Consider the following 17,110-nt stretch of genomic DNA (forward strand, 5'->3'; position numbering starts at 1 on the left):
GAATTGTTAATATTTTTTTCCTGAGAACATACTCATGTGTTTATGTTGTATAATCAACAAATCATATGCATTTTCTCATTTTACAATATTTTCTTATTGTAATATTGACAAGACTAGTGACACAGAAAACCACTGGACTATGAGGTTAAGAATGTCTTCCCAGGTAGACAATCTATATTTGGTTTTAAGAGAGCAGCTTTGGTGCTCCATTTGCTCTCTTGTGTAAATCTTGAATTAAAATGTTTTAACTTGAAAAAGACTACATGAATTGAATTCAAAGTGATCACTATGCTGGGCGATAGCTTGATAACTCCAAAGGCTGAGGAGAAAAGGTACAGACTGCAAGGCGACTCCAGCAGTTGTAGACTGACCAACATCTGTTGAGTCCTGCAAGCTCCATCCTTGTGGTCTGGCCACCACAATGAGGCAGCAGCCTTGGGGCACTCTGGAACAGCCCTTCTACGGCAGAGCGGGCAACTCATGCAGCCGGGTCTACCGGAGTAAGAGGTCAGGCACAGTGGCTCATGTCTCTCATCTCAGTACGTGGGAAGCTAAGGCAGGAGGAATGCTTGAGGCCAGGAGTTCAACGCTGTAGTAAACCATGATCATGCCACTGCACTCCAGCTTGAGTGACAGAGTGAGACCCTGAACCCTGTCTTTTTTTTTTTTTTTTGGAGTCTCACTCTGTCGCCCAGTCTGGAGTGCAAACAAGTCTGGTATGAGTCCAGTCTGGTATGATCTCGACTCACTGCAAGCTCCGCCTCCCGGGTTCACACCATTCTCCTGCCTCAGTCTCCCGAGTACCTGGGACTACACGCGCCCACCACCAAGCCTGGCTAACTGTTTTGTGTTTTTAGTAGAGACGGGGTTTCACTATGGTCTTGATCTCCTGACCTCGTGATCCGCCCACCTTGGCCTCCCAAAGTACTGGGATTACAGGCATGAACCACCGTGCCCAGCCTTTTTTTTTCTTTTTAAAAAAAGGAAAAAAAGCAGCAAGAATTTTGGACGTTTCTATATAGCTTTGTAATAACAGCCAGAACAGGGAAACTACACCATTACCTAAAGTATCAAAAGGACGTAAACGACAGGATAGTGAGGATAAGAGGGAATACTTCCCACCTGAAAAGCAGGACATAAGAGCAGGTTTTTCTGTGATGCAGACATCCAGCTACAAAAATTAAAACTGGGGCAGAGTACTTTTATCAGTAGCTGTCTTCACCCAGATGTTGCCAAGTGTTGGGGAGCGATTTCTTTCTTGCTGCTTTCGCTTATCATTTCTAAGCATTTCACTATTCAGGCTCTGAACACGTTCCCTGGTTCTTCCTCATTTCCCCTTCCGTTGTTTACGAACAGTTATACCAGGGTGGTCTGGGACAACCATTTTAGTTGCCAAAGCCCTACACTTACCACAAAATACAGTAGTTTTCCTCCACTTGTCATTTTCAAGCTGCTTTAAGTCCTTCAGTGTTGGTCCGAAAGAACTCTGGCACCCTGGACTATTCTAGAAAGCATTCACATCTACTTTTAACACAGACAACACCACTAGAAGCCACAGAGGCTGCACATGTCACACAGTTAAGTCCCTAGGATGTAAGGTATAGATTTCAGAAAATCTCTGAAGGAATGACACTGGCCACTCCCACTGTGAAAGAGACAAGGAGCTGGTGAGGAGGAATTTCACACTTGAAAACAATTACTAATAGAAGACTAGGGAAGACAAGAAGTTGAATTTTTAAAATAAAAAATAAGTTTGCTTTTAATCATAATTCTATATTACTCTTTCCCTGGATTTTAATTTCTAGGCTGCCATCACCAAAAATTTATTATTTCCAGAAATAAACTTGAACTGTTTTTAAAAACATGGGTATTGGGCCAGAAGGTGTTGAAATGCAGGAAAAAAAAAAAGCAGGCTTGTGTAGCTAAAAACTCTTCTTTAAATGCAGAGCTGCCTAAACTATAACACCAGAGAAGCCACAGTCGTTTTAAAAATGATTCCAAAAATTCAAAATCCAGACTACTGTATTCCAAAATTCAGACTACAGCAAGCTGTACTAAAAGTAATACTCCTCTTCAATACATCTATAAAACTCTATTATTTTAAATAGTCTTGGAAACTGTAACAAACTGAGATTTCATGCTAAGACATTAATTCCCACCAAAATGAAGCTTATTCAAAATCAGCATCATAAACTCACCTGTAAAGGCTCACTGTGAGGGTTGTGGATGTTTATTATAGGTGAGAAACTACTATTCACAGGGACTCTGGCCCCAAGGAATGGCCTCAATCGATACGGATTTGGAACTCCAACACCAAATACCTGTTTCAGTGGAGGAAAACAATGCAATTTTAGTTGTTTTTAAAATTAATATTTTTAGTTATAACTGATCTAGGGAGACTGGCAAATCTGATTTATATGGAAAAATATTAACAATCCCTTTATTTTAAAAAAAACCCACAAATGTTGTTTGTGTACATGATTTGGCTACATAGTTGATTTACTATGTATGTGAATTTAGAATGATTTCTTTAATACATTAGAAATTGAATAATCGTCCTTCAAGAAGGCATGCAATAGACAAAAGAAGAAAATAGGGAGTCAAAAGATTTCCTGACCCCAGCCATCAGAAGATGGATCCACCGCCCAGGTAACTTCTCAAATACCAAGCCTAGACCCAGCTCATTCCCACATGGGATGGCCCTAGGTTGACTAAGCAGGGCAAACCAGTAATTCAAATGATATTATTAATATATTGCTATTTATTAAGTGTCTATGAAGTGCTAGGTGTACAATAGTGAACAATTCAACAGTAAAAAAACAGATAATGTGCTGGGTCTCATGAAACTTGTATCGTAGTACTGGAGACAGACTGGATACCAATAAAAAGATTTTTAAAAAAAATCCCTCTGCTACAGAGTGAGTAACAGATGGTTGTAGGTGTTGGGGGAGAGTGGAGGGCATTCAGACAGCTAAAGTGTAATCCAGCAAGAGTGGCTTCAAAGACAGCAGTGGCAGTGAGGCGTAGGGAAGTAAACAGACTGTAGATATATTTGGGAGGAAGACTTGGTGAAAGATTAGATGTGAAGAGGTAAAGAAAGAAGACAGCTGGCCACTGGGGTCACCGTGGGAACAACCTGATCATGACCCTCAATAGTCCAGATTGGCTGTGATCACCTAGGTCTGCTGGGAGACGCCATCGCGGGGCAATGACTTTCATTTTTGTGACAGTCTTTTTCATTTACTCAACAAGTACATGTGAAATGGGTATGATCTGTCTAGCACTTCAAAATTACTGAACCAAGCATCAACAGCGTACTGAATGTCTACTAAGCAATCGTTAGATTTACTCACCATACAGAAACAGAAGACATGGTCCTTACTGAAAGGGAACCCTGACTCTGACCCTTATTTTATATGATGTGTCAGAGTTAATGGGTACTGGGGAGAAAATGTTTAAAAAAAACAAAACAAAACACTCACACACACACACAGGACCTGTAATTGTCAGAGCTAACACTGGAGTTCCACTGGCAGCCCAGCACAGTGGTAAAGATTACGGTCTTTATAGTTACAAAGACATGAGTTTGAGTCCCCCTCAATAACTTATTAATAGCATGGGCAAATCTTTTAAAACTTCAACTTCAACAATAACTGTATGTATACCATAGGCAGTAGGGCATGTATAGTACACTGCTGGACAAATATGAGCAATTATTGTTAAGAATCTTTGTTTTTTTTTCTTTTAGAGATGTGGTCTTGATCTGTCACCCAGGGTGGAGTACAGTGGTGTAATCATAGTTCACTGTGGCCTTGAACTCTTGAGCTCAGGTGATTCTCCCACTTTAGCCTCCTGAGTAGCTGAGGCTACAAGTGCTCACCACTGTGCCCAGTTAATTTTTAAAAATGTTTTTTGTAGAGGTGAGGTCTTGCTTTGTTGCCCAGGCTGGTCTTGAACTCTTGGCTTCAAGTGATCCTCCCACCTTGGCCTCCCACAGTGCTGGGATTACACGTGTGAACTACCATACCTAGCCTTAATAGTCTTGATATACAAAAATCTTGATTCACAAACAGAATAACAGCTGATATACAAAAAGATTTACTATGTGACTCCTACATACATTAACTTTCCTTAATGACCTAAACCAAAATTCTATGTAAAAATAAGTTTATAAAAAAAACTTAAAGTAGGCATGAATGTTTTAATCTTGACACTATTATCAAGTGTGCTTCATAAGTGTGTAAAAGTAAAAATTAAACAAGAACGTGTAAGTCAGTATGAAAATACTTTTCACTATTGTCAACCAATCTTACATTAACACTTTAGCTGTCACTTTAAAATCACCTGTTCAGTCTGATTTGAATAGAGATATTCACTGTAAGTATAGCAATGCTCTAAGTCTAAACTCCTACCTTTTCTATTATCCTCTGAGTTCCTGAATTCTTAAAAGGCTGGCATATAAGGCAGAGGTAATGATCATATTGTATAAAATAAGTTTTAATTCTGGCTCTTACCTGGTAAGTAAATACCCCATGATTAGATGTATTAATAAATAAAGTATTTTCTACATTTCCTACTACTCTTGCAAGAAAAACTACATCAAATGATGTATTTCCTCCTGGAAGAATTTTCTGAAACAGAAAATAAATAAAGTTAAATTCATAACAAGAAAAAAAATTATACAGCCCAAGTTCCTTAAATAAGTATTGTAGAATCATTTCCACAAACTAGTTTTTCCTTTAGAAGTTTAAGCTTTAAGTTAGCAATGGAAAATAATTAAAAAGATGTCTTCCATACTGAATGTCTACGGTCACACACCCTTTGTCCATTAGAGCCACAGCCTTGTACAACAGATGGTTTCCTAGATTCTGTTCATTTAACAACCCCTAGGCTGGCATGAAGTACCTAATTACAGGCTGTTTCATGATCAAAAATCAGATGTAAGTTGCATTAAAGCTGAGCTTTTCATATAGATATACTACTGTACTACTAAGCAGTGACTTGTTTTCGCCTAAAGAATAAGCCCAGGCCTCAACCTTCTGAAATCTGCCTTCCATCCACACAAGAAACAAAATGTCCCGGCAACTTAAATAGGAAAGAAGGCAGGGGTAAATGTATGTGCAGGAACTCACTCCTGTTACTTTCTGCAAATTGAGAATGTCACTATAGTTAGTAAACTAAAATGTTATTACCACAAAACAATAGGGCTACTCCCACGTTCAAGAGACTGAAATTGCGGTTCTGCGCCCTGCAACAAAGCCTTAAAATACATGTTAATATGTAAAGCCATCAACCTGTCTCATTCTGCCTCTATGGCTAGAACTCTAAAATGCTACCTAAATTATAGCTCAAAATACATGGTAGTAGGACTCTGGCTTCACCTTAGTCTGAAGAAAGATGTCTAGACAGAGTATGTCTCCTACATTACCACCAGCAAAAGAATAATTTACAAGTTGTGAATTTTTGTAATTATTCTTTTGTTGCACTACATTACTGTAATACAATGCAACAAAAGAATAATTACAGTAATTCACGACTTTTCTTGAACCCATCAGAGAGTGAGATTATCAACTAGTCCAAAACTGTAGGAAAGACAAGCAACTTCCAAGGATGGACGGAGTGGGAACACTGGCTCACCCAGGGCAGGGAAGGGAAGAAGATGAGGCTATTATACAGGAGTGTCAGCTAAAAATGCAGCTAACATGTTTACACATGGCTACAGGCTGACTGTGTAAACATGCACTGGAGCACAAAAACCCTGGAAACTGTGGACACTGGTGCTATTCACACCCGAGCCAGAAATTAGCAACAGAAAGACATCTGGCAAACCCTCGAATAGTCTGAAATTAAACAACATGTTTCTAAAATAAGCCATGGGGGAAGTAAGTAGCAACAAGAGAAATTATAAAATATTTTGAATTGACTGGAAATGAAAGCACAATATTAAAATCTGCAGGTTGCAGGTAAAGCAATACTTGGAGGAAAATTTATAGCAGTACATGCTTATTTGGAACAGAAATGTTTCACATCAATAATCTACATTTCTGTTTTGAGACACTAGAAAAAGAATAAATTAAACCCAGAGTAAGCAAAAGGAAGGAAAATAGAGCAAAAATTAATGAAACAGAAAACAGAAAGTGGCAAAAAAAAAAAAAATCAATAAAACTGAAGCTGGTGCTCAAAAACTCTGTAAAATGGATAAAACCCTACAAAGAGTGACTGTGATAAAAAGGGAGAAGTCACATATATAAGGAACTAAAATGTAGATATCACTGCATACCCTTTACACACAGAAAGAATGATAAAGGAGTATTACAAGCAACTCTATGCCCATAAATTTAACAGCTAGGAGAAATGGACACATTCTTTGACAGTCAGCTAGATATGACACAATCTGCCAAAGTTCATTCAAACTGAAATAGTCCTGCACACAGTTAAAATTTAATTTGTGGTTTAAAATCTTCCCACCAAGAAAAGCCCGAGCTTAAATGATTTAACTCGTGGAAATGAATTCTCTACCAACCATTTAAGAAAGAAATAATACCTACGTTACATACACTTTCCAACACACAGGAGAGAACATTCATAATTCAGCATTACCCTGATATCAAGAGCACACAAAGACTTAAAAACTGTAAGCCAATATCCTTCATAAACATAGAAACACAACTTTCTACAAAGTAATGGGAAACTGAATCGAGGCAAGATATAAAATGGGTAACACATCTTGACCAAGTAGTTGGGTTTTTTTTTCCATGTTGTGCTTTTTTAATGTTCAATTTATGAAAAATATGAATACTTTTTTAGTATTAGCCAATATGCACACACACAGAATTTCTTTTACAATATTAAATGTTTTACAAACCTTTCACAACTCGCTCAAACCTTTGGCTTAAAACAATCCTGTAACCCTCTAAACAAACCTGCCCCCACCAAATTTGCCATATTATCTTTTTCCAAAACACCTTGGATGTAATTCTTAAGTAGTCTCAATTACACGGAACAATACTAACTCTTTTTTTTTTTTTTTTGAGACGGAGTCTTGCTCTGTCGCTGGGGCTGGAATGCAGTGGCCAGATCTCAGCTCACTGCAACCTCCGCCTCCCGGGTTTACGCCATTCTCCTGCCTCAGCCTCCCGAGTAACAATACTAACTCTTAGCAACTTTTAGCTTTGGTGAAAAACTTGGTAAATGTAAACCAAATATGAAATTCTAAGACCCTCCCCTACCATCTGAATGAACTCCTCCCCTCGGCCAAGAACATTTCAGAGTTAATCAGAAAATCTAGTTCTGGCATTGTGGAAGAGGGGATTAGACATGCCTCATTATATACCTCCAGCATTAACATTAACACAAACATTAGATCTGAAAAGAAACATTTACAATCTATTTCCTCTGAAGCCTGCTACCTGGACGCTTCTTCTGCACAATAAAACTTTGGTCTCCACAACCCTTCATCTTGACTCAGCCACTCCTTTCTACTGCTGATAACTCTTCTAACCAACTACCAATCGTAGTATGTTTAATCTGGCGAGTGTGGTTGCTCAAGCCTGTAATTCCAGCACTTTAGGATGCCGAGGAGGGTGGATCCCTTGAGCTCAGGAGTTCCAGACCAGTCTGGGCAACATGGTGAAACCCAGCCTCCACCGAAAAAAAAAAAATATATACAAAAAACTTAGCCAGGCATGGTGGCAGGCGTCTGTGGTCCTAGCTACTTGGGACACTGAAGAGGTAGGATCACTTGAGCTCAGTGGGCAGAGGTTGCAGTGAGCCAAGACCACACCACTGCACTCCAGCCTGGGTGACACAGTGAGACCTCGTATCAACATAAACAAATTAATTAAAAAGAATATGTTTAAATCTCCCTATGACCTGGAAGCCCCTCACTTAAGCTGTCTTGCCCACTCAGATCAAACCAACGTAAATCTTACATGTATTGACTGATGCAGGATGTCTCCCAAAAATGCATAAAAACAAGCTGTGCCCCAACCGCCTTGGGCACATATCATCAGGAACCCCCTGAGGCTGTGTGACAGGCATGGCTGTAACCTTGGCAAAATAAACTTTTTACATTGACTGAGACCTGTCTCAGATATTCTGGGTTCACAATTAGTAACCACAGGGATTCTGAGTGGAGGTGCCCCGATCTTTGACAAATCTCCTGTCAGTGCTTGATACCAACTTGATCTATCCTTATGGCTCAAACCAATGAGACAATTTGCTGAGGCCTGGGGGATCCCCTCCCTCAAGAGAATCCCTAATATCCCCAAATTTGGTTGACATCTAAAGTTTATTTTCCTGTACAACTTCTTTTATGGAGTTTCACTTGCTTCCGACAGTGAAGGCAAGTTGTCTTGCTTCCATACTGATAAAAGGCAGGTAACTCCTTTCTGGAGTTTTAGCTCACCTCCAATAGAAAAGGTGAGTTTGAGTTTCTTCTTGCTTCTAAAATGGCAGAGAGCAGTCTTCAGCCAGGGCCCCATTCCTAGGTTAAGTAGCTGAATTGGGTTTCATTTGCTTTGTAAATTCTCCTTAATGACTAAAGGGTACAACTGACAACCAGCAACCAAGTAGTTTTTATCTTGGAAATGCAATTCCAGTTCAACATTCAAAAATCAAATCAATGTAATTTACTTAACAGACTAAAGAAAAAGCACAAGATCATCTCAATAGCAGCATGTAATTTGACAAATTTTAGTATCGACTCATGATTAAAAATCTCAGTAAACTAAGTCAATAGAAGAGAACTCCCTCAATATTATAAAGAACATCTGCAAAAACCTTAAAGAAGCTTGTCCATTTTGTGGTCCATGGGCTGCATGAAGCCCAGGATAGCTTGAAATGGGCCCAATGCAAATTTGCAAACTTTCTTAAAACATTAAGTTTCTGTGTGGTTTTTATTTTTTTTTTTAAGCTCATCAGCTATCATTAGTGTATTTTACGTGTGGCCCAAGACAATTCTTCTTCCAGTGTGCCCCAGGTAAGCAAAGATTGGACACTCCTGTCCTAGGAGCTACCATAGTATTTAATGGTGAATGACTGAATGCTTTTCCTCCAAAATTTAAAACAAGGCAAGGATGCCCTCTCTTATGACAGCTATTTAACACTGTATCAGAAGTGCAAAGAGGGCCGGGCGCGGTGGCTCATGCCTGTAATCCTAGCACTTTGGGAAGCTGAGGTGGGTGGATCACAAGGTCAAGAGACTGAGACCATCCTGGCCAACATGGTGAAACCCGGTCTCTACTAAAATTACAAAAATTAGCTGGGTGTGGTGGCACGCGCCTGTAGGCTGAGGCAGGAGAATCGCTTGAACAGGGAGGCAGAGGTTGCAGTGAGCAGAGATTGTGCCACTGTACTCCAGCCTGGCGACAGAGTGAGACTCGATCTCAAAAAACAAAAACAAAGTGCAAAGAAGCACGAAAAAAAAAAAAGGCATTACACATTAGTACAGAAGAAAAATCAGTTTTTATTCAGATAACATGGCTTTCCATACCGAAAAATCCCTATAAAAATGCTCCTAAAAGAGTTTTAAAAAGTCATGGGAATCAAGGTCAACATACAATGATCAATTGTATCTCCATATACCAACAATGAACAAGTGAAATTCTAATTTTTAAAAACATACTATTTAGGATAACACATGCACAAAGAAATACTGAGGTATAAATCTAATAACGTGCAAGTTCTGTGAGCTGAAAACTATAAAACATTACTGAAAGTAACCGAAGAAGACAAATAAATGGAACTATTGTGTTCATGGGTTAGAAGACTCAATATTAGATGTTAGTTCTCCTGAAATGGATTTACATATCTAATGCAAGTGGAACCAAAATTTCAGTCTAAGGAGAAGTAACAACTAAATGCAATGTGAAATAGGATCCTAAAACAGAAAAAGTAGTACGTTGATAGAAAAACTGATGAAATTCATAAAAATTCTTTAGTCAATGGTATCATATTAATGCTAGTTTCCTGGTTTGAAAATTGTACTATGATTATATAAGATGTTAACATCAGAAGAATGTTAGAGTGAGGAATATATGGAAAGTATTACTTTTCCGTACATTTAAAGTTAATTCAAAAGAACATGATAAAAATCTCAGATTTTTTTTTTTTAAGAAACTGATAGGCTGATTCTAAAATTTACATGATAAAGAAAGGAAGTAAGAAAAGCTAACGAAATTCTGAAAGAGAAAATCAAAATTGGAGGAGTCATAGTGTCTAATTCTAAGAATCAATACAAAGCCACAGTTATCAAAACAGTATGGGCTGGTGAAATGACAGGTATTTCAGAGTCTATTAGAACGTATTAGAACATAGTGAAGAGCCCAAAACCAGACTCATACATACACAAGGTCAATTGACTTTCAACAAAAATACAGTGGGAATTCAATGAAAAAGGATAGTCTTTTTCAATGGATAGTCTTTTTCAATGGATAGTCTTTTTCAACAGATAGTCCAGGAACAAACGAATATCCATATACAAAACAAATCAAAACAATCCTCAATTCATATCTTGTACCATAAACAAACAGCAGCTAAAAATGGACTGTAGATCTAAATCTAAAATCTAAAACTATGATGGCTGTCCCTCAGTATCTCTGGGATTGGCTCCAGGACTTCATGCAGATTCCAACATCTGTGGATGCTGAAGTCTCTGCTATCAAACAAAGCAGCATTTGCATATAACCTATGCCTATCCTCCCGGCTATGCACGTATCTCCCGGGAAAACTTTAAATAATCTCTACATTACTTGTAATACTTAATACAATGTAAATGCTATGTGAATAGTTTATACCATATTATTTGTCTGAACATGTATAGACAAGAAAAGTCTTGTTCAGTACAGAAGCACTATTTTTTTTTTTTTTTTCTCAAATAGTTTTGACCTGCAGTTGACTAGACCCATGGATAAGCAGCTCATCGCTGCAGAGGGCCAGCTGTACTTCTAGGAAAGAAAAAAATGGAGAAAATCTTTGTGACTTTGGATTAGGCAAAGATTTCCTAGCTACAACTCCCAAAGCATGACTCATAAAAGAACAATTTGATAAACTGGACACCATGAACATTATAAACTTCTGCTCTTTCAAAGATACAGAATGAAAAGGTATGACACAAACTGGAAGAAAAGACTTGCAAATCACATATCACAAGAAAGACTCGTATCCTGAACACATAAGGAACTCTCATGAACTCAATGAAAAAACAAACAACTCAACTTAAAAAACAGGCAAAAGAACTGAACAGACACTTCACCAAAGAAAACATATGGATGGCAAATAAAAAGATGCTCAACATCAATTTTCACTGGAGAACGCATGTTAAAATAAAAATGGCCTAACACTGTACACCGAGCTGAATGACTCGCATCACAGAACACACAGACCTCAGAATACAGCGTGCTGATAGCAACGTGGGGCAACCGAAACTCTCACATGTTTCTCATGGGAATACAAACGGGTAGAGCTGTTATAAAAAAAACTGTTAAAATCTGTATGTAAATATTTACAGTGGGTTTAAATAATAACTCCAAACTGGAAACACCCCAAAAGTCTTCAACTGGTGAATGAATAAACACACAGTGACACTGCCAGCCAATGAAATACTATCCCATAATAATAAAGTGGTACAAAGAACTGATACAGTCTACTACACCCACCAATATGAAATGCATTATGCTTAAAGAAAAAAGCCAGACTAAAAACGCTATATGCTACATGGTTCCATTAATACAATCTTCTGGAATAGGCTACACTCAGTGGTTTGAGTTGACCAAGTTGTTGATTATATGACCTTATGGGTTTGTCAAAACTCAGAACTATATACTAAAAGGTTGAATTTTACTGCAAGTATATTGTAATTTAAAAACAAATACATATAGAATATATATTAAATATATCAGTGTGTGTGTGTGTGTGTATATACACATATACATAAATGTATATATATTTACTGTTTTGGGTGAATCCACAAGGGTTACGGACTCACTCAAGCATATTTTAGCCTGGACCTTTTTTTTTTTTTTTTTATTATACTTTGAGTTCTAGGGTACATGTGCATAGTTACATATGTATACTTGTGCCATGTTGGTGTGCTGCACCCATCAACTCGTCAGCACCCATCAATTCATCATTTATATCAGGTATAACTCCCCAATGCAATCCCTTCCCCCTCCCCCCAGCCTGGACCTTTTTTTATGAGGGTCTCAGTGTTCATGTTCCCTTGGAGTAAGAACAAATGATTGAATGTTTAGGTTTAACTGTTGGTGGGCAAGATTAAAGCCAAATTAACTTTAAAACAAGAAAATCTTGAAAAGAAGTGAATAATATCACTGAGTTCAGGCAGTCCACCCACACGTTTTATTGTCGTGAATTTAATTCCACAGAATCATATGACTGGTCACCCTTTCATCACCTTCCTAACTCCCTCTGACAATGTAAGGATTCACAGAACTGACACTGAGAGACACACAGAGGACTCTCTGGCAATATGAACAAAACAAAACAAAAAATGACAATATCGTTTTCCCATCTAAGATGCCAGTGCCTGTAATACCGATGTTTTATACCATACCAAGAATAAAAAAAAGAAGAATAAGAGAATGTTAAAAAATGCAGACTTAACAGATCCTCAAATAAAACAAGGAGTGAGGATGACAAGTACAAACCCAAGCCACAGAAAGGGGCAGTGAGGAAAACTTATGTGACTCATTCTGGGCACCGCAGGAAGGGAGGAAAACTAACTTACTCTTAAAATTTGCACTATGTATCAGTACTCATGGAGGTGTGTGGTCTGAATCCCTATCAGTGGTCTAATCAAGCAGAAAATTTAATGTTTCCTTGGTAGAGTTGAGACCACCAGTGCCATTCTCTCTGGGAAAACACACCCTTAATCCAGGCTGACCGTGACGGTAAGGTGCCCTTGACTATAACGTGGGTCTCAATTTCTGATATAAAAAGTGAAAAAAAAATCTACCTACGTAACGAACCTGCACATCCTGCACATGTATCGCTGAACTTAAAAGTTGAAAGAAAAAAAAAAGTAGCAAAATTAGTACAATAAATGCTGTGTACCCACCTAAAAAAATCTGAAATGTTCTCTAAAAAAAGTGACAGTTATAGAATTATGGTATTCCCACCCAAGACCAGTTCTAGTGTCAATGAGGAGATTCCTGAAGCCTATGTGTATAATGGAAAATGTATCCAGAGGAAAACTGGTGTCCTTTAAAGTGTTTATGGGAACTTAATTTGATTTAAAAATGTCTCTATTCAAACAATACCCTTTTAAGGCCCATCTAAACTCCAAAGAGTTAGGAAAATCACCATGGATTGTTTAATTTTTAGTGCAGTTTTCTGCCACTATTGGAACTGGACATCTAGTATATAGCTGACGGATAGGAGATCTGAGTTTCTAGTAATACCACTAAGAAACTGTAATTTTCCCAAGTCAGCACTGTACCATAGCTCAGTCCCTGGGCTTTTTCTTTCCTTGGTGATCTCACCCAGATCCACGGCTTCATATCTACACTAGTGACTCCTAAATCTCTATTTCTAGTCTAGTCCTCATATACCAAACTCATATACTAACTGCCTACTTGCCACCTCCTCTTGGATATCTAGGAGACACCTGAAATCTAACACGTCCAAATTGAATTACTGGTTGTACCTGCGAAACCTGCTCTATCCTCTGCCTTCTTCAATTCAGCTGACTGCAACTTTGCCCTTCTAGTTGAGGAGTAGAGTTCAGGACGAAACTCTAGAGTCAACTTTGACTCTTCTCTTTCTCTCAAATCCCACATCAGGAAATCCTGTTGGGTGTACCTTCACAACATACAGGCATATCTCATTTTATTGTGCTTCGCTTTACTGCACTTCGCAGGTACTACCGTTTTGCAACCCTGCATCAAGCAAGTCTACCAGTGCCATTTTTCCAGCAGCATGTACTCACTTTGTATCTCTGTGTCACATTTTGGCGATCTTGAAGTATTTCCAAATTTTTCATTATTATTACATCTGCATGATCTGTGATCTTTGATGTTGCTACTGAAATTGTTTTAGGGCACCACAAACTATGCCCATATAAGATGGCAAGCTTAAAATGAAAAATGTTATGTATGTTCTCATTGCTCCACCAACCACTGTTCTCCCAACTCCCTTCCTCTCCTTAAGTTTCTCTATTCCTGAGATACAACAATATTACAATTAGGCCAATTAGTAGCCCTACAATGGCCTGTAAATGTTCGAGTAAAAGGAAGAGTTGCACATCTCTCACTTTAAACCAAAAGCTGGAAATGATAAGGGTAGTGAGGAAGACATGCTGAAAGCCAAGAGAGGCTCAAAGCTAGGCCTTTAGTGCCAAACAGCCAAGCTGTGAATGCAAAGGAAAAGTTGTTGAAGGAAGTTAAAAATGCTACTCACTCCAGTGAACACACACCTGGTAAAGAAGGAAAACTGCCTTACTGCTGATAGGGAGAAAGCTTTAGTGGTCTGGATGGAAGAGCTAAGCAGCCAAAGCATTCTCTCTTTTTTTTTTGAGATGGAGCTTCGCTTGATGCCCAGGCTGGAGTGCAATGGCGTGGTCTTGGCTCACTGCAATCTCCGCCTTCCGGGTTCAAGCGATTCTTGTGCCTCAGCCTCCTGAGTAACTGAGATTACAGGTGCACACCATCACAACCGATTTTTGTATTTTTAGTAGAGATGGGTTTCACCATGTTGGCCAGGTTGGTTTTGAACTCCTGACCTCAGGTGATCCACCTGCCTCAGCCTCCCAAAGTGCTGGGACTACAGGCGTGAGCCACCACGCCTATCCTTGCCACAGCATTCTCTTAAGCCAAAGCCTAATCCAGAGCAAGGCCCTGACTCTCTTTAATTCTGTGAAGACTGACAGAGGGGAGGAAGCTGCAGAACAGCTGGAAGCTAGAAGAGATCCATTCATGAGGTTTAAGAAAAGAAGCCAGCTCCATCACATAAAAGTGCAAGGTGAAGCATTAAATGCTGATGTCCAAGTTGCAGCAAGTTATCCAGAAGATCTAGCTAAGATCACTGATGAACACGGCCACACTGAACAACCAATTTTCCATGTAGATGAAACAGCCTTCTCTTGGAAGATGCCATCTAAAGAGGACAAGTCAGTGCCTGGCTTCAAAGCTTCAAAGGACAGGTTGACTCTCCTATTAGGGACTAACACAGCTAGTGACTTTAAGTTGAAGCCAGTGCTCATCTGCCATTTGAAAATTCTAGAGACCTTAAGAATTGTGCTAAATCTACTCTACCTGTGCTCCATCAACGGACAACGCCTAGATAAGAGCACATCTATTTATAACAAGGTTTACTGAATATTTAAACCCCACTGTTGAGACCTAATGCTCAGAAAAAAGATTTCTTTCCAAATATTACTGCTCAGTAACAAGGAAACTGTCACCCAGGAGCTCTGATGAAAATGTACAAGATGATGCAGTTGTTTTCACACCTGCTAACACAATATCCATTCTTCAGCCAAGGATCAAGGAGTAACTTCAAGCTGCAAGTCTTGTTATTTAAGAAATACATTTCTTAAAGCTATAGCTGCCACAAAGGATGATTCCTCTGATGGATCTGGGCAAAGTCCACTGAAAACCTCCTGGAAAGGAGTCACCATTCTAAATGCCATTACGAACATTTGTAGCTGGGCACAGTGGCTCAAGTCTGTAATCCCAGCACTTTGGGAGGCTAAGGGAGGTGGATCACCTGAGTCAGGAGTTCGAGACCAGACTCACCAGCATGGTGAAACCTGTCTCTATTAAAAAAAAAAATTAGCTGGGAGTGGTGGAGTGGGCCTGTAATCCCAGCTACTCAGGAGGCTGAGGCAGGAGAACTGCTTGAACCTGGGAGGCAGAGGCTGCAGCGAGCCAAGATTGTGCCAGTGCACTCCCTCCTGGGCAACAGCGAGACTCTGTCTTGGCGGGGGAGGGGGAAGAACATTTGTGATCCATGGGAGGAGGTTAGAAGGTCAACAATAGGAGGTTGGAAGAAGTTAATTCCAACCCTTTTGGATGACTCTGAAGGGCTCAAGACTTCAGCGGAAAAGTCACTGTAGATGTGGCAGAAACAGCAAGAGAAAAGAATCAGAAGTGGCATCTATAGCTGTGAATGAACTGGCGCAATCCCATGATAAAATGTGAACAGAAGAGTTGTTGTTTCTTAGGGATGAGCAAAAAAAGTGGTTTCTTGAGATGAAATCTACTCCTAGTGAAGATGCTGTGAATATGTTGACATGACAGCAAAGAATTTAGAATACTACATAAACTTAGAGGCAGGGTTTGAAAGGATTGACTCCAATTTTGAAAGAAGTTCTACTGTGGGTAAAATGCTATTAAACAGCATTGCACGCTACAGAGAAATCTTTTGTGAAAAGAAGAATCAATGGATGCTGCACTCTTCCCTGTTGTCTTATTTTAAGCAACTGTCACGGCCATCCCAACCTTCAGCGACCGCTACCCTGATCAGTCAGTGGCTGTCAACACTGAGGCAAGGCCCTCCACCAGCAAAAAGACTATGACTTGCAGAAGGCTGGCATGATCATGAGCAGTTTTTAGCAATAAAGTATTTTTGAAATTAAGGTATGTAAATTTTTTAGACACAATGCTACTGCACTTAATAGGCCACAGTATAAACCTAACTTTGATATATATGGGGAAACAAAAAAATTCTGTGACTGGCTTACTGCAGTGGTCTGGAACTGAACCCGTAATATCTCCAAGGTATCCCTGTATCCCAAGTTCAACTCCTTTCTTCACCTCTTCCGTGTATCACTCTGGTCAGAGTAATCATCTAATCATCTTCTTACCCTGGAGTATGGCAACAGCCAATATGACTGGTGTCCCTTGTCCTACTTTTGATGAACAATGATCCTTTTAAAACCTAAAGCTACAATTTCATTCCTCTGTTCAAAACCCTTTGATGGCTTTCCATGTCATTCAGGAAAAAGAGTCAAGTCAAATCACAGCTTGTAAGGCCCTTCATGGTCTGCCCCCTTACTTCTCCTCTCATCTGTGCTCACTCTGGTCTGTCTTTGAACACCAGGCCTGCTTTCAACAATGGGGCCTTTGTACTGCCTGGTCCTTCCTGCTAGAAT

General features: G+C 39.3%; 1 protein-coding gene across 1 annotated transcript in view; it reads right to left on the minus strand.

Moving 5' to 3' along the window:
• The window catches only part of TMEM131 (transmembrane protein 131), a 193,605-nt gene that overhangs the window by 94,997 nt on the left and 81,498 nt on the right, over positions 1-17,110 (minus strand). Inside the window, exons 6-7 of the mRNA XM_011956651.1 lie at positions 4,515-4,631; positions 2,199-2,321 (exon numbers count right to left, since the gene is read on the minus strand). Of these exons, the coding sequence (XP_011812041.1) occupies positions 2,199-2,321; positions 4,515-4,631 (240 nt within the window). The remainder of the gene's footprint in view (positions 1-2,198; positions 2,322-4,514; positions 4,632-17,110) is intronic.

Source organism: Colobus angolensis, unplaced genomic scaffold (genome assembly GCF_000951035.1).
Source record: "Colobus angolensis palliatus isolate OR3802 unplaced genomic scaffold, Cang.pa_1.0 Scaffold42, whole genome shotgun sequence".
Lineage (NCBI taxonomy): Eukaryota > Metazoa > Chordata > Mammalia > Primates > Cercopithecidae > Colobus > Colobus angolensis.